Below are 19122 nucleotides of genomic sequence, written 5' to 3'. Positions count from 1 at the left end.
ATCTCCCAAAATAGAGAAATAGAGCGGTAGTACCTGAGAAAGCTCTCATAAAGCAGTTAAGTGAAAGAGTTGGCGATGTTGTGTTAATTGTATAATCTTCATGGCACTTGTACCATTTTTACCTACATTTCACACACTGATGTCAAGTCACAAGAATATAAAAGGAATCATCACAATCCAAATAATTATTGAACCATACTGATTTATTGTTGTACCTTGTATTGTATCAAATATAATTCAATAGTAAATTGCAAATTGTATAACCCTGAATTAACAAAAGCAACAGTAAAAGAAAAAGAGGCGTTAAGACCTTTAAGCTATTAGACCATCTCCAATGGTTGGGCTAAAAGCCAAATATTTTAGCCCAGAAAATTTAGCCTTTAGCCCAGAAACAATTTTTCTACTCCAACAGTTCTGGCCTAAAATTTTAGCCCCGGATTATTAAAGAATGAACTTAGGCAATTTTTTTTCTTAAATTAAATTAAAAAAATAAATAAATATATAGACTAACGTAAATTAATTTTATGAACATTTTAATCTAAAAAAATTTAAATTCCGATAAATATTGAAAAATCACTAAATTTTTCACAAAGCAAGCCTTCAACTTTCACCATCTTTCAACCTTGGGCTAACTTTCAATTCACCAACCGTTCAACACCAAATTTTTAATTCACCAACCGTTTAACACCAAACTTTCAACTTTCACCAACCGTTCAACTTTCATCAATCATCCTCTATATAAACATATGTCCAATATTTGTTGATCACACAACCTTTCAACCTTCAATCATCCTCTATATTCACCAATCTTTCAACTTTCAAAGAGTTTTTGTTTCCTAAAAATCCTCAATATCACATCAATGGGTGATAAAAGATGCATAATTGTTCAACGCCGAAGTTGAACTTGTCAACTTGTTTATGAAATCTGAGCACCATGGAGAATCTAGCCATCGTGGTTCTGTCACGGGCGTTCATATATGCAGCGTGATAGAGAAAAGTGTCATGACCAAATGATGAAAGATTATTTCATCGAGCGTTCGAGATTTCCTGCTCATGATTTTTGGAAACGGTTTCGGATGAGGAGAGAGCATTTTGAAAGCATCTTGAACGCAGTTATCAATCATGACCACTACTTTGCAAGGAGGCTAGATGCCGCAGGCCGACAAGGTCTATCACCTCATCAGAATCTCACATCTGCTTTTCGCATGCTAGTTAATGGGTGCTCTATAAACTCAACTGATGAGTATTGCCGACTTGCAAAAAGTACTGCTATTGAGAACTTGAAGCGCTTCTATAAGACAATTGAAGGCATATATGGAGCCACATACCTCCACAACCCAAATCGTGAAGACTTGAAGAGGCTTTTACGCAAAGTAGACAAAAAAGGATTCCCTAGCATGATAGGAAGTCTCGATTGTATGCATTGGGAGTGGAAGAATTATCCTACTGGTTGGGCTAGTCAATTCAATGGCTGTCATAACAAGCTAACCATCGTGCTCGAGGTTGTGGCGTCTTATGACACATGGATTTGGCATGTTTTCTTCGGCGTTCCTGGATCAAACAATGATATCAACGTTCTTTGGTCTTCTCATTTGCTCGAAAATGTTGTCAATGGATGGGCACCATAATTTCGGTACAAGGTAAATGGTAATAAGTATGAGCTAGGTTACTACCTAACTGATGATATTTATCCTAGTTGGTCTACCTTTATCAAAAGTTTTTCTCATCTCGATAGTGCAAAGAAAAAATTATTTTCGCAGAGGTAAGAGTCTTACATGAAGGATGTGGAGAGAGCGTTCGAGATCCTACAAGCTCGATGAGCCATTGTTAGAGGGCCAGAACTATTTTGGTAGTTCGAATACCTCCATTCAATCATGATGACGTGCATAATTTTGCACAACATAATTGTGGAAGATGAGTACATCGAAATTGAAGAAGATTCGGACGAAGATGTGGATGATGACCAACCAACACATGCGAGAGCTATTGCAAGAGATGTTGAATATCTCACTCCAACCACATATGAGACCCGACAGGATAGGGTCACCTTGAGTGAGTATATGCGACGTTTAAATAGAATTCAAGCTCCTTAATGTCATGACACACTCCGCAAGGATTTGGTTGAGCATGTATGGCACCAAGAAGGTGAATGTTGATGATGTTGGTTAAGCATTTATGTAATAATTTTAAGTGTACTAAGTTGTTATTTTCTAGTAATAAATTTAAGCGCCTTCTTGTGCAAAGTATTTTGTCTAGTACGTTGGATAAATTATTGAATGGAGGTTGATTTATTGAAGGCATCTATTCTACATCAAAATGTGGAATAATAAGTACAATAATTATTGAAGGCATCTAGATTAATAGAAACAATACAACCGATAATACATAAACCACATAAACTTAATACAACCGATAATTCATAAACCACATAATTAATAAACTACATAAACTTAACACAAACGACAATTAATAAACGTAATTAATAAAGCACATAATTCATACACTACATAAACTTAATAATCATATCCACCATCTTCACTTGGTGATGGACTTCGTTGAAATCTTGGGATATAGGGTTTAGAGGATTCATCATCTTGAAACATACTCCTTGAGGCAGACTTTTGCAAAATTTCCTTTTACTTACCACGTAAGAACTTCTTCCTCTCTGGATTGTATTTGCTGAGGTCCTCCATCACAAATTCAATTTCAAATCTATCTTACTCCCTATCTGAGATTTCCTTCATTTGCAAACGCATTCAGGCCATTTCTTCATGGCGAGCGCTATGGGTTTCGTTCAATTTTGCAATTCCGGTACCAAAGTGTCCACTCATCGGATCTTGGGTCTTCCCTTTCTCTTTGCTTCCTTTTGCTTATCTCTTCCTGAGGGCCTTGCAAAAGAAGGAGATGTGGTCATTTCATCGACACCTTCATCGACGACATTTGTTTGTGCGGCTTCACGTTGAAATAATCTTCCCCATTGTTGGTCCGCATCGGTACCCTACCTCAGACAATCCTTGAGGACGTCCCAAGCATGTTGCAACTTAAAAACTTGATTTTTTGGTGTTACTCTTGTCTTGTAAATTTCCATTGCTTTGTTACCCTATGCAAAAAATACATAAAAATAATTAGTTGCAAAATAATATTATGTACATGACAAATAAAATATTAAGAACAAAACTCACAATTTCTGTGGCGCTCCTTCCACTAGCCATGCCAACCACGGCTCTCTCCAAGCTTCCCTTCCATAAAGTGCATGCTTTATTGATAGTCTTCCACTGATCATAAACACCACCACCATCCCGCCCACCGCCATTGTAGTTTTCTTGAAACTTTGCAATGATTTTATCCCACAAAAGCTTCTTATTTTGATTTGTGCCAACTACACCATCTTCGCTAACAGAAACTCATGCCAAGCATAAAGCAACATCTTCCTCACAGGTCCAATTACGACCTCTAATATGCTCTCTTACCATGTTGAACAATTTGGAAATGGAAAGAAATGGTAGAAAGATAAATTGGAAGAATTGTAGGAGAAATTTGAGTTTTGTGTGGATGTTTGAACAAATACATAGGTATTTATAGAGTTTTTGGGTGAATTTTGAGTTAAATAATTTTTTAAAATTATTTTAGCCATTGGATTTAAATTTAGGCCGTTAGATTTTTTTTTACCGTTAGATTTGATTATATTCGATTTCAGCCGTTGGATTCAATGTATTTTAAAATAACATATTTAAAAAAATTAAATTTGAATCAGACCGTTGGATCAACCAACGGTCCGTTAAACCAAGCCCTTGGATTCAAATTATAGCTGTTGGGATTTTTGGTTGGTCGACAAACGGCTGACAGCGAGGACCACCCTTGTCGGGAAAGGTTTGCAAGCGCACCGCATGGGGTGCGTTGGAGCGTGACCGAGCCGAGACTGGCCCAATTGCCAGCGAGTCCAGTCGCACGGGGGGGATTTTGGGGGCTATTTGGCCCAACTTTACCATTTGCCCAACTTTAACATTTGGCATTTAGCTCAATGTTTTAGCATGGGTTGGAGATTGTTTGGGGGGGGGGTAGTTTAGCATTTAGCCCACCATTGGAGATTGTCTTAACAGATTAGGTGACGAAAATTGTATTTAAAGAACAACATGCCTGCATCCTTAAATGTGGAATCCTTAGATGCTTGAAGTTCAACAGTGCAAATATAGATCCCCATACTAAAATATTTGAGAATATCAAACACTAAATTCACTGATAACAGAAAATTTGATCAAAATTGTTTAAAAAAAAAAAGAAACTACATAATAAATCTAAATCCAATTCTATCAGGCCACACTTAAAAGGAATAATAACATATCAAATTCAAGCTAAGCACCTCAGAATTTCCCTAATTCATACCTCTTTTAGAACAAATAAATCCGACATTTCCCTTCTCTGCATAACCCAACCACTTGTAAAAACATCTATACTGGCAGCATAAGCCAAATTTCAACCCCTTTTTTTCCTTCTTTTCTACTTCTATTAGTCACATAATAGCAGTTCCTTTACAAAATGGCAAAGGAATTAGAGTAAATTGTAGCAATGGTCCCTCAACTAAAAATCAATTACCATTGGTCCCTCAACTTATCAAAATGTGTAGCTATAGTCTTTTTCATCAATTTCTTCAAAATTTTGTAAAAATAAGTTATGTTGGAATAACCATTTATATAATTAGGGTCCCTCAACTCATCAAAGTGTGTGATTATGGTCATTTTTGTCAACTACGTCAAAATTTTTGTCAAAACGAGTTATGTTAGAAGGATCATTGCTACAATTGAGTTAAAGTTAAGGGATCATTTCTCCAGTTGAACTAAAGTTGAAGGACCAATGATAATGGATTTTTAGTTAAGGGATCATTGCTTCTATTGAGTTAAAGTTAAGGGATCATAACTATAATTTACTCAAGGAATTAAGGAAACAAAAATAGGTTCGAAGATAGCATCGTTGAGTCTTCGAGGACATCAAAATTGAAAATGAGAGCAGGATTACCTAAGGGAGATCTTTCCCATAACAAGGCCGGACATTGCGTCCAGCTCCCGGTAGTCGGCATGAACTTTGGCATCGCGAAGACGGAAGCATGATGCCACGACTGCTAGGGTTTGCTTAGAGAGACGGTTGCGATTGCGAAGAAGGTGGGGGTGAATGTGGGGGTGGGAATGAAGGTTGGGGTGGGACTTTGAGAGAGAAATAAAACCACTGATGGAAGCGAATGGGTGAGACTCGGTGGTTGGTGTCCTCAGCTATGGAAATGGTATATATTGGGAATTTTTTTAGATGGAGTAGGGTTTGACTGATAACAAATATCAAATTATAATATTATATTGGTTGATTAAATAAATAAATAAATAAATTACATCTACAACATTTATGAACTGTGGTTGATTTCAAAAAGGGGCTGTGATTAAATTTATCTAAACAACGGGCTACTCTTGTGGTCATATCAATTAAATACAATGGACTTTACTGGCGCGTTATTATTTTAATATTTTCTATTACGAGCCAGTTTTGCCCATTATTAAAACCATTTATTTCACAACGAACTTTCAATGTCCATGGTAAATTTGGGTTTTCTGCAACGGGTCCCTTATGCCCGTAATGGAATATGTAAGAATTGTTGGATTTATCCAATATAAATCGACCTTTAAGTGGTCTACTACATGTAATAGGAATGTAATATTGAAGAATAATGTTGATTGTGATTTGATCTCTTAAAGATATTAATCCTATATAAGGTGTCTTATATTGGAAATAGGATTGATGGAATCCTTAATTGAATATGATTATGATACTTAACTTGGAGGCTAATAAAGTAAGTTTAGGTTTCCTTTATGGATGGAAACCCTAGCTTTTAGCCTATATAAAAACAATGGTTCCTATAAGCCCTAGAACACACAACATAATGCTTCCCATAGAGTAGTTGTATCCGGCTAGAAGTTTATAGAAGATCTTGTGTTGCCGTGCCCTGCATGTTTTCGTGTTCGACTTCCATGGCCGTCGTTGGAATCAGGTAAGTCACTCATTATTTTGTGTTTTAATTGTATAACCTCACAAGGCAAACAAGAATTTCATGTCCTTTTAAAATTTGGGATGCTTAAGCAATAAATTAATTGTGATGCACTCATTGTTAGAGTTTTCAACTATGAGGTTGTCAAATAAATTAAGCATCATATCCAAGAAAAGAAAAAGAAAATATAACTATACTTTGTCGAAATTTTTTTGAGAGACCGCATTTTTTAACCATTAGTGTACCATTTCATATGGTAAGTACATGCCATGCTTATTAATTAATTTATCTCATTGGATATTGATTGTATACATTACTTGTCAATGTCATATAAAATGATACACTAATATGATACAAAAATATAGTCTCCCTAGCATTACTCCAGATTTGTCTCGTGATAACAACCAGAGAATGGCGTCCAAACTTATCATTAGATGATAATTTATGACAATTAAGACATCATTTAGTCAATATTAATTTTACAACATACACCTTTTTATTCTCTTCAGAAATTTACATAAACCTTTTTATTCTCTTCAGATAGATCTCTCTACTGCTTAACATCATTACTTAATCCGCAATTCGTCAAGAAAAGACTTTTCATGAAGCTTACGTTCAAAAAAACCTTTGAAATATTCTTCAACACTCAGCCTTTTAAATGCTGCAGGTGTTTGCTTAGTGATCAAGCTAGAGGCCGGGCCGATTTCACCATCAACTCTGGGGTTGTAAAATGTGGCGATTGAGAGCCTTTCTTTTTCAGAGTTCACAGTTGCACGATGTTCAATGCTACGATACGTCCCATTTGTTATAATCTGCCATGCATACATGCACATATTTAAACACTAAAATAAAAGGTGGCAATAGCTGCAATAGGTATAAATTATTAAGGACCAAGATTTTGTTTGAAATAATTGTTCAACACACCTCTCACAAAATATAGGACGCACTCACGCAGTAAAAAGTTATCGAAGATTAAGCTATGTGTGAAAGATTTACATGCTTAACAATATAGTCAGTAAACATGATATGGATGACACTACTCTTTTTTTTTTTCAGTAACAAAAGGTTTAGAGCGAGAGGAGGCTATCCCATTTCAGATCTAGGGCATACTGGCTACATGCCTCTTTGAGGACTTACAGAGAGGGATTTAGCCCCTTTTTTTTTTTAATTTTTACATGTCCCTCACCAAGATTGACTACCAGTAGCAAGACTCGAACTTAAACCTTGGTCTAGCAAAGAGAACAATCCTTATCAACACAACTAACTCTCGTTCGTAACACTACACTCTTTATATATACTCACCAGAGTGAAAATTGGTATGTTGGAGTAAAATTCATTTTTTACCAAATATTTTTTTCTACGGTGTAAACTCATTTGTAATATCAAATATTTACGCGTTTAAAAAAGAAGTGATCACCTGTTGGTCAATGGTATGAAAATGACAGTTGGATAACATTTTCATCTCCTTTCATCTATATATGTATCGAGCAAGATAATATTCAAATGGTTAAAGTTACCGGTGAAAATCATTACCTCTAGAACGTCTCCAATATTCACAATAAAGGCATCCGGTAGTGGCTTCACTGGAACCCAAATCCCATCTTTCTTCACTTGGAGGCCATCCATTTCATTGACTTGTAGGAGGATGGTGAGAGCTCCACCATCAGAGTGAGGGGGCAGACCGAGGACTTTCCCCGGCTGAGGACATGGAGGGTAATAGTTGACCCTCACCGCTTGCAATCCACCTTCGAATATGTTGGTTACTTCCTTGGCTTCCATCTGCAAAGCTTTTTCCATTTGTGATAGGATAGTCATGGCTAGGTTTTTCAGTTCCGATGAGTAAGTTTCTAAAGTCTCTCTGCATTGAAAAAATATAGGTGAATTATTTGTACATCTATCTTATAATAATAAAATGTGCCTAAAATATGTTACAATATATGCAAAATAATTTACCTACAAAATAAATTAATGTTATTTGATTCAATATTAATTTACTTATTATTTGTACATATATCTTATGATAATAAATTGTGCCCAGCATATGTAGAATGAATAATGCAAAATGAATTACCTACATAATAAAAGAATTGTTATTTGCTTAAAAACTAATTTACCTATAATTATAAAAATATAAATTAATTATTTGACAATACATATTATTATTGCTCAATATATGTAATAATACATAAAAAATAAGTTACATATAAAAATAAATGATTTGCTCATTATAATTTTGTATAGGTAAACTAATTGGTATAATATTTTTGTACGTATATGTAGCACTATATATGTGCAAATAATTTATATATAATTAAGGTAATAATATGTGTAATAATTTTTTGCTCATTATAATTAAAGTTAGCAGTAACATTTGTTGACATTATTTGCTCATTATATGGAGCACTATATATCGTGATTATCAGCAATGAGGTCACTTTTTTTCTTTTACTAAACAACATTACTCTTCAATATATTCATGCATTCACATTCATATTGCACAAAATAACACACAAACATATATATTTGAGATCGCGTGAGGACCTGAAAGGAGAAGGGAGCTTTGGGAGTAGGTGAGGCTTCCTCAATTGGACAGGAAGGGTGGTCAAGAAGAACATGTCAGACCAATCGAGTTTTTGGTCTTCAGAAACTACAAATGCTTGTCCATAACCTTCAATGTCTCCTGGCTGTTGCGAGAACTTTTTCTTCTCTTCCATGGGTAGGTTGAAGAACTCTTGAGTTTCTGTCTTCATTTTCTCCAACACGGAAGAGCTCACACCATGGTTTACCAACTGCAAAAATATATAGAGTGAATACTATGGCCAAAAACCTACGAATAGCAAATTCTAAAAATTCAGTATGCGGGCAAGGTGAAAAAGCATAGGTTAGGAAAGTAGCCAAGTTCACCAAGGAAAAGAAGAACATTATCTTAACCCTGTGGTGAAGTACATTATCAATCATAGTCTAAATTGAAATTTCTATCAAAATCTCATCCACATGCAGGGGCAAAAAGGTCATTCCATTTTTTTTTCTTTTTGGTAATTTCACTTTTTTATAATCAACAAAAATAGAAGGAAAAAAAAAGAACAAATCCCTCCCCAATCCCTACCCTTGTCAGCCATAGCCACATCGACCACCCACCACCTTCCCCCCTCTTTCTCACATAACCCTAGCCATCCCGTCCACCACTGTTCTTGAAATGAAACTAAATTCAATGTTTGCATAATAACTGATATTCTAACCTAAACGCGGTGAGGTATTTTGTGATTTTTTAAATCTTGAATTTGTACTCTTGGCTCTCTTGAAATGAGAAAGTCTAATAATATGAACCTTGTAATTTTATTGTTTATTTATTCTTTTATTGTAGCTCTAAAAGTTTTAAAAATAAAAAAATTTATGTCCATATGACGCTTTATGATTGGTTGATGGAATCAATAAAAATGAAAATAACAAGTTTGCCCCTATAAATGACAAAAGAATGAGGAAAAACTCAATTTGGACTATGATTGATAACAAATTTCACCACAGGATTACAATTAATAGCTTTTTCACCATAAGGGTCTATTTAAAAGTAGAGTATCACCACAAAGATCACGGAAAAAATTTGGCCTTAATAAAACACTCATTGTCAACCAAAATCCTATTAAATTACTAGTTTAACCCTCTAATTAAAACAGAACATGAATAAGAAATATAAGGCAGAAATGCAATTTCACACAATCAAATTTTACTGTTTTTTTTTTCAAAGCCTCACCTACATGTAATCCTAACATATCTCTAATTTAAAAAAAAATTAAAAAATTTCTCACTCTCTTCCTCTCTCCTTCTATTTCAAAAACAAAAATAAAATTTTTTCTCACACACTTTGTGTGTGCCCATATGCTAGTAATTAATTAAAAAAGGTTTCAATTTTTTTTTCCAATGTATGTTTTTATTTAAAAAAAAAATCAAAGGTTAAAATCTCAACTATTGATAGTGGGATAATTTAATGGCTTAAAACTTGTGTCAAATTTTACGTAAAAAATTTGGAGACACGAGTCGGTCCCTTTAATTATATGATTACCCCTTTATGTATTAATCTTCACATCGCCAACGAAGAGTAGAAGATATTAGACTAAAGGTTAGTTTGGTATTGCTATGCTTTGAAAAAAAAAACTGCTTCTGCTGTGTTATGAGAATAAACTGATTTTTGCTGCTTCATGTTTTCAGCTTTTTTCACCCAAAACTATGAAAATAAGCTTTTTTTTAAGTGTTTACCAAACACTTTTTTGAGTTCAGCTTTTTTTTTATACATACTTTTTATAAAAGCACCTCAATACTAAACCAGTACTAAGAGCTCGTTTAGTGGCTTTCCTGGGCATACAGGAGGATGAGTGGGTTACAAATTTTTAACTTGTTTGGTTTGCGGAGAAGATGATTTGGCTAGGGTTTTTTAACTCCACTTTAATCAAACAAATAAAAATAATTGTTTGAAATGTTATTAAAAATAAATATAAAGATAAAATAAAAAAGATAAGGCATTTTAATGATCATATTGATTTATATTCCGATTCAAGTGAATTAGTAAATAACTCATATGAATTCAATTTCATTCATACTCTGATTCCATAACATTTAAGTAAACAACTTCAATAAGAATTTGATTCTGATTCATTCTCAATTCATTTTCTCATTTTTTAATTAGGGTTACGTAAACCAGCCATAAATGATTATCGACAAATTCTTCGAACTCGTGGGCGAAAAACAATCAGAACTATTTGATGAAAGATATAAGTGGTAAAGCTAGTTTACTTAATTACCTGGAAAAAACCCCACTCTTTGCAAGCAAAATGGAGCCTGGCTAGTTCAGCTTCAGAATTGGTTGATTGTTGGGAAAGCAATTTCTGCATGTCAATGGATGGTATTTGATGAGCATGATGATCAGAATTGATGATCATCTCATGCTCACCATCTTGATAATGAGGCTGTAAGTATCTTGGTGGGATTGTGAGTATTGGCTTCTTTACGAATTCTTGAACACTAGGAACATGAAGAGAACCACCGTACAAGCTCTTCCTGGCAGATGTCGTTTTTTCCATACTCAGCTTTTGGGTACGCTGTGAGCAATGGTGTTTTAGATGGGCTCATATATATATATATATATATATAGATTAATTGTGGGATTTACATGATCAAAGGTTGCTTTGTTATTGAGACTTTGTCCTTTTTTTTTTTTTTTTTTTTTTTTTTTGAGGTAATTGAGACTTTGTCCTTTGTGCCTCACTTTCTGTATGAGCCTATAGTTGGATGTGGACCTGTCACCAACCCCCCCCCCCCAACTTCTCATACACTCCCTTCTTCTCTTATTTTGTGTGATCACGGATAAGTCACGTCAATATTTTATATTAATTTTTTTTATAGCGATAAGATGACAAAAAACAATAGTAATATAAAATGTTGATGTGACTTAATCGTGACCACACAAATAAGAAGGGATGAGAGTGTATGAGAAGTGAGAGGGCAGAGAAGCCAGGTCATTGAATCACTTTCTGTATGAGCTCAATAGTTGGATGTGGACCTGTCACCAACTGACCCTTCAATCTTGGTCTGATTTAGAATGGGGTGTGATATCCACACACCCCATTTTACTTCTCACACACCTTTTTAATTTGCGACTGTCGGATCGGATGAATTGAAGAAGATCAATGGATAGAAATTATCAAGGGGTGTGTGAGAAGTAAAATGGGGTGTGTGGATAGCACACCCCTTTAGAATATCTCTCTTTCAGAAAGAACACGTGGTTTATTCGTTAACAACTACTATGCCTGAAACGGTTGCATTTGGTTTCGCTTACTTTTATTTGCCTTATTTACTCAGATAATATCTCACGTCAACCGTATCAATAAGAAAATAATAGTTTAAATATTTTAATCTCATTTCAACTAATACCGAGACCTTTTATGATAAAATCCTACATCTGACGGATTATACAGGTGATAGTTACCAAGTTAGGGATAATATCAGTATTGTTGGAAGTAGGCTGTATGGCCCGGCCCTCTAATGATACTACATGGTATCATAGTCAAGAAGCGGACCCGTACTATACTACCACGTGATGGGTGAGTCCCCTTGACCCCACGTGATGATTGTGGGTCCCTTGGCCCCGTGTGTAGGATGAGTCCCCTTGGCTCTACGTGGTTGTCGATGTGTGGATCTTCCACGTGTGACCCACTAATTGGGTCCCACGTGAAGGGACGTGTTGAAATGTCCCACATCAAGCGTATCAATAAGAAAAGAAGAGTTTAAATATCATAACCTCACTCCAACTAATACCGATGTCTTTTGTGATAAAACCCCACACCTGACGGATTGTGTAGGTGGTAATTGTGGAACCAAAAATATTCACAAGGCGACATGTGGATCTTTGACAAAAGAAGACAAAACTACCCTTGGGGCATACCGGGATTCCTACGCGCAAGCAGCGGGCAATTATCCTTCAACCAAGTCAAAAGTGCCCAAACTAGGTATCAACTTAAAACCTAATTTATTCATATATTTCCTATTTCATTATTTAGCTAATCAATTAGCTAAATACTATACTTATTCCATAATTCCTAAAACATTCCTTCTAAAATAATGATAAATAGCTAATTAATGGGTTAATTAGCTAATTATTCCCTTAATTAGCATTTAGACCTTTCACTTTACCCTAACTCCCACAAAAGGGCCGACTATCCCCATTTCAAAACCTCATCCATCACCTTTTCTACCTTTTTCACCATTTCTTCCTTTTTATTAGCCAATAAATTCCATAACCACAAAAGCATTTCCTTTTATGTTTAATTAGCCAATTAATTGGCTAATTAAACCAAAACAAAACCTAAAACCCTACTAAGTGGATGGCCATCCTTTCCTCTCCTATAAATTGGTTCCCATTTTCACCAAACACTAATTCCAACACTTTGGCAAAAATCCAAAATACTCTAAACACTATTTCTCTCTAAAATTCTAACTTTGGCATCAGAGGTTCTTCGGCCAAAGCCCCCCCCATTCATCGTGGGCGCGTGAGGCTTTTGGCCTTAACCTAAGGTGCTAGTTGTTTTGTACGTGCAAAATCGTCCAAGATCGAGGAGGAGAAAATTTGCATCCACAGTAATTACCAAGTTAGGGAAAATATCGATATTATTGGAAATGTCCCACATCAACCATATCAATAAGAAAAGAAGAGTTTAAAATCCCACTTCAACTTATACCGAGGTATTTTGTGATAAAACCCCACACCACCCACACCTGACGGATTGTGCATATGGTAATTACCAAGTTGGGATAATATCGGTGTTATTGGAAGTGGGTCGTATGACCCGGTTCTCAGATAAAAAAAGAAGAGTTTAAATATCATACTTATACCGAGACATTTTGTGATAAAACCTCACACCTGACGGATTGTGCATATGGTAATTACCAAGTTGGGAATAATATCAATGTTATTGGAAGTAGGCCGTATGGCCCGATTCTCAGATAATTCTACAAGTTGGTGGATCGGGTCCTCGCATCATATTTTCTTCCTAACTATTTTTATGGTCGGGTATTATTTTTCTCTATTTGTATGAACAAAATTTTAATTAAATTATACTCACATGAATGATGAGTTAGAACATTTTCAACAGCCTTTCTAGATGAGCTCTTAGCTATATTTTATACATCATATAAAAAATTCATCTTCAATCCCTAATTACCTCTTAAGATAGGAATTCTTCTATTAGCTACTAAATTTAAAGAGTTAAAAAGGAGCTCTTAACATTAATTTTTAAATTTAATAACATGAATAAAAATCATTCATATTCGTCCAGGGTTATTAAAATTTTCTAAATTAGAGAGTATAATTGAAGTATAATTTTTTTAGCGATCTCCTAAGGTAATATTATAGGGAGCTGATAATTAAAGGGGCTACTGCTTGAGAGGATTATAATACTAAAGCCTCATACCTGTCAAGCATATATAGAGACAAAAGTGAAATATAAATATGGTAGTAAAGTAATAAACAGATTGCAAAACATACAAATATTATAAAGAATTAAGGAAATAAATATGAACATTATTGGAGATGATCTTATGACTAATCCATTAAATATTTTGTTATATTTGACTTTACCAGACAAAACATATCACTAAAGCTGCCACGCATCAACATCTGGAAGCTGTATATAGTTGCACCTGTTTATTCATAATTAACAATATATAATTAAGAAATCATTGACTTCAATATCACATTAGTTTGCAAATTTGCATTAGGTTATTTATAATTCAGAGATAAAGAGTAAGACAGATCATGATCATAGTCAGCTAGGACATGATTCACATCATTACAGAAAAAACTATAACAAATTAATAACAAATAATTATGTCTCTAGAAACTGTCGTTTTCTCACTTTACTCTTTGAAACTGATTTTGTCTTACTTTGTCCTATAAAATTGTCATTTTCATCTCATTTAGTCTCAATTTACCTCATTTTGTTCATTCTGTCAAATAAACGTTAAATTAAAAGGTACTATGGACATTTTATTTTTCACATCTCTTTGCCTCCAACTTGCCCACTAAAACAATCATAGTTCTATTTTTTGTGAAAAATTTGTCAATATCGATCCTCATTAAGTGAAACAGTTGGTTTGACCGTTCATATGCCAATTTAATGGGGATGTCAATAGATTTTTCATTTAAGACTAAAATGATTTACGGTGGACAAACTCAGGGACCACTTCTATCGATTTTCATTGTCAGAAACCCAAATGAAGAATTATGACGATCGCACAAACCATTTTGAAAAAGCCTAAAATAAATCAGTCAAACCAACACTTTATGTCTGAAAAATATTAAGAATTGCTGAAAATTAACTGAAAATGAATCAGCCCCATCAAAGAGATATTTTTATGTTTCAGATGAATAATTTTCAGTTTGTTTTGATGGGTTTTTGGGAGGGTCCTTTGCTTTTAATTTTCATATTGCTCATGAATCAGCCCCACCAAAATTTCATGGATGTCCGGTTTAAAACAACCTCATCTGATTATGTAGCATTCAGAGTAGAGATTATTGCTGTCCAAGATCTCATCCTCGCAACTCGCAAGTAACAAACCCCAGCAACATGCAGTGTCCCTTGATTTTCTCTCCAGGCTCTCACACATTTGTTTTTTTTTCTTTTAACAAACGGTATTGTCTATTACTTAAGAGGAGGGATGCACTTAGCTTCACAATGGATTATCAATAATGTGGTTCAAATTCGCATTTGTCAAGAATCGAACCTAAGACCTTACAAGTAAAAAAGAATACTACTAGACTGTAATACTAAGTGGCACACATTTGTTTTTCTTATATTATTATTGATTTTGTTAGGGTATTGTTTGGGCCCAAATTTACACAATCGGCCCGAATAATCGAGGCCGTTGAATATTATTTGATTATCATGTATGGTCAAAGCAAATTGGTCAAGAAAGAACACAAAGGGATATGGACGGAGGAGTTCAAATATCTTGACAGATATGGAAGAATCATAGTCATCGAATATCTTGGCAGGATGCTAAATATTATAATTAAATGGGATTAATGAAGTTGCATGCATATGGACATTCGTGGTGGAAGAAGAAGGTTTATAGTTGCATTAGGAATCTTTGACTTTGAAGTGATGGCTTTGGATGGGATAAGGCTAGGCTCTGATGAGATAAGAAAGCTTCTAATGGGATAAATATAAGTCAAAGTGGGAATAAAATAGGGTTAGCATGCAGAGTCCCTATTGTTGTTCAGATTCGCATATTCCATCAAGAAGTCTTTGGGTGCAATTGAAATACAAATCTGTCAGGCCAAAGCTAGCAGATATCCAACCTTATAAATACAAGACTCAGTGCATCATTGAAGGGACCTTCAATTCAACACACAACTGCCCTGCGCAAACTCTCTCAACAACTGAGATTTTTATTTTCTCTTTTCGCTGACACATCTTCCGTTGGCATCAACAGCACTGTGAAAGCAACCGGTGATATCTTAAGTCGGCATAGATAGCTCTATCACCGTAGAATCAGCCGATCTTGCAGCATCTTCCGTTGGCATCAACAGCACTGCGGCAAGGACGGTTGATTACCTATCCAAGTCTCGGTCGAGAAGGATTTCTGAATCCTTATTGGTCGAGGTCATCTCATCAGCCTTCTCGGCAAAGTAAGCTGTTACAAGTTATTGCATTCGGCATATTGAAAGCCGAATTTGATATTGAACTTCGTAAGAATAGTAACCTTGTCTTCAGGTTCGAGAGCCCAAGAGGCCGAGACATATTCCTTTCTCGGCCGCAATCGCAAGACGCAGAAGTCAGCCGCGCACCCAACATCAACAAATTTACTCCTCGGCCGAGCTCGGCAGACGAGTTGGCACGCCCCGCATTCACCGAAGGATGTAGTTAGCTTATAGATTATTCGGCCTGCGCGCCACGTAGGCTTGGTAGTTTTTAGGGTCAACAGGTATCTATGATCATTAGATATGTATTCATTTTGTGAATCTTGAAACTAATGCCTAATGGTAAGGAAACCAACGGAAAAATGGTTGGAGAGAGATGGGAGGAGAAGGTGGAGCCATGGAGGTACAATTGCATCTAAATGAGATATGACAGAAATCTTACTTTAGGTTAAATTTGATAACAGCCTTTATCATCGGGATTTAGATCCTAATTTTTTTATCACATAATCTCTTCCGAATACTCTATTATCATGTAGACCATTAATTCGATTTGACTTTATTAAAATGTTCGTCCTTATATTATTTATTTTTAGACCTATTGGTTAGTTTAGTAAGAAAGATGTCATCAGCTATTACATAGATCAAATAAAAATCATTATAATTATCATATATATTTGAAGTTAAGGGATGAGAGCTGCTTCAAATTCTCCATTTTTTCTGACTTTTAATATAAGCTTAATTAATTAAGCTCTGGTTTATCGCCTTAGACAAAGTACAGCCACGTACCCTGACCACCTCTTCATAACCCCTCCAAGTTCAAACTTGTGAAGTCATCAATACAGGTATCAATGCAGGTGGCTCACCTTTAAGCTCAACACAACACGTATCTCATGTTGCCCAATTTTCGTTGTCAACATCAAAATTCACCACATGTGAAGGACCATGTGTGTGAGGATGTGAAGAAATATCCCACTTCAAAAGTTTGCCCACACGTGTTTTACTTCATCCAATTTGTGTTATACACGTCTTAAGCTTGAAAATTTGTTACACTTGGTCTAGACACACAAGCCACAAAATATATTATTATACGTGTTTTAAAACAAATTTACGTATTATAATTTGAGCGGAATAAAAAACAATTAGCAACCTATGACACTAAAAGATTATCCATAGATTGTTTCTTGTTGATTAAGTTCTTTGACTATTCTACCACTTAAGATTAGCAACCTATGACACCAAAAGATTATCCATAGATTGTCTCTTGTTGATTAAGTTCTTTGACTATTCTACCACTTAAGATTAGCAACCTATGACACCAAAAGATTATCCATAGATTGTCTCTTGTTGATTAAGTTCTTTGACTATTCTACCACTTAAGATTACATTATACCTTTTTAATTTGATGACTCATATTTGTGTATTTAGCTGTTTTTGACTATCGTCGCTATTTGAATTAATTACAGATTTCTTTAATTGTATTCAATGACTCCCAATTTGGAAATCCTTTATTAATTGGTTGGCGTGGTCTTGAAGCAATTACATTATGTGAGGGTTGGACAAGGATTGTCTGCCCTCCTTTTTTCCATTCCGTTCCATGCCCTTCTATGCCCTCCTGTTTTGTGTGGTCACGGTTAAGTCACGTTAACATTTTATATTATTTTTTTATAAAGATAATAAGACAAAAAATAAATAGTAATATAAAATGTTGACGTGGCTGAACCGTGATCACACACAGGAGGGCGTGGAAGGGCGTGGAAAAATGAAGGACAGACAATCCTTGTCCGTGAGGGTTTGCATTTTGCTGAGGATTTGAGCATAAACTTTTTTTGGCTCTGATATAACGTGTGCTCTGATTTGGATTTTTAGATCCCATTTCTATTTTCTGTTAAACTAGCTAATTTATCAACTATTAAAATTGTTCGTGTTTTGTAAGAGATCTCAAATTTTATTTGTAGCTAGCATAGATGTAAAAACAAGACCAATATTTGCAAACAAGTTCTTTTCCCAATTCACTGTAAAAGATCTTGTAGAAGATAGAATCATTGAAGTATTATTAATCTTCTATATGTATATATAAAGGGAGAAGGAAAAAGGATAAAGCTTTCATAATATTCAAATTACCTTTCTTCTATTAGCATTTGTCCGTTTTGTCTTTTGCTTTACTAGTGTTAACCATTGTTGAACACAGCAAATCAACTGCGGCATTGTTCTAACCCTATTTTTTAGACCATCTCCAACCCTTGGAGCAAGTCTCAAAATCTGCTTTCTATTCTCCCCTCCCCCCCCCCCAACAAAAAAAAAAAAACAATTTCACTCCATCCCTTGCCCCAAATTTTAGATTTGGGTTAAATCCGGCCAAGATTTGAGTTTTGGTTATTGAGTTGGCCCACTTGTGCGCGTGGACTCGCTAGCAAAAGCCAGACGCACAAGCCCTGCACGCGGCCCACGCTTCAACGCGTGAGCTTGCTTTGTGCTTCGACAAAGGATGAACCCCACCCAAGTGGCCATGCCGGCGACTTGTCGGCCTAAAAAATAAACCTAACGGCTCTTTTGCTTAATCCAATGGCACAAATTCAAATGGACCGTTGGATAACCAACGGTCAAGATTCATATTTGTTTATTTTTTTGTTTTATCTTTATAATTTCATTGAATCTAACAGCTGATATCTAATATGATCAAATCCAATAGTATAAAAAAGATCTAAAGGCCCAAATTTAAATCCAACGGCTGAAATAATTAAAAAAAATTATTTAACTCAAAATTCACGCCAATTTAATGTTTTTTTTTTCAATATTTATAGGAATCTAAATATTTTTAGGTTAAAATATTCATAAAATTAAATTAGGATAGTCTACATAATTTTTTTTTTTAAATTGACTTGAAACAAAATTAGCCTAAATT

At 35.0% G+C, this 19122-nt stretch overlaps 2 protein-coding genes and 1 long non-coding RNA gene across 3 annotated transcripts; 2 read left to right on the top strand and 1 right to left on the bottom strand.

Annotated features, from left to right (window-relative positions):
• Positions 1-1010: 1010 nt before the first annotated feature.
• Positions 1011-1628, top strand: LOC103408063 (uncharacterized). Its single transcript, XM_008346927.2, has one exon. It carries the CDS (start codon positions 1011-1013, stop codon positions 1626-1628), a length of 618 nt encoding a protein of 205 aa, XP_008345149.2.
• A 4786-nt stretch (positions 1629-6414) lies between these two features.
• On the bottom strand, positions 6415-11178 carry LOC103430163 (protein SRG1-like). Its single transcript, XM_008368296.4, has 4 exons — positions 10825-11178; positions 8570-8817; positions 7562-7886; positions 6415-6840 (listed from the first exon to the last, which is right to left on the bottom strand). Exons 1-4 carry the CDS (start codon positions 11101-11103, stop codon positions 6595-6597), a joined length of 1098 nt encoding a protein of 365 aa, XP_008366518.2. The 5' UTR covers positions 11104-11178; the 3' UTR covers positions 6415-6594.
• A 4479-nt stretch (positions 11179-15657) lies between these two features.
• On the top strand, positions 15658-16889 carry LOC139189340 (uncharacterized). The gene is made up of 2 exons (XR_011573181.1): positions 15658-16208; positions 16294-16889. It is a non-coding gene; the product is annotated as an uncharacterized lncRNA (long non-coding RNA).
• Positions 16890-19122: the final 2233 nt, after the last annotated feature.

Source organism: Malus domestica, chromosome 11 (assembly GCF_042453785.1).
Source record: "Malus domestica chromosome 11, GDT2T_hap1".
NCBI lineage: Eukaryota > Viridiplantae > Streptophyta > Magnoliopsida > Rosales > Rosaceae > Malus > Malus domestica.
Note: the sequence above shows the minus strand (reverse complement) of the source record. Positions and strands in the feature narration are given on the sequence as shown.

Bases quoted from the DNA above. Each gene is read 5' to 3' on its own strand.
- LOC103408063 (XM_008346927.2), top strand. From the start codon at position 1,011: ATGATGAAAGATTATTTCATCGAGCGTTCGAGATTTCCTGCTCATGAT.
- LOC103430163 (XM_008368296.4), bottom strand. From the start codon at position 11,103: ATGGAAAAAACGACATCTGCCAGGAAGAGCTTGTACGGTGGTTCTCTT. The intron at 8,818-10,824 runs GTAATTAAGTAA...ATATTTTTGCAG, and splicing joins AAGAGTGGGGTTTTTTCCAG to TTGGTAAACCATGGTGTGAG. The intron at 7,887-8,569 runs GTCCTCACGCGA...TTTTCAATGCAG, and splicing joins AAGCTCCCTTCTCCTTTCAG to AGAGACTTTAGAAACTTACT.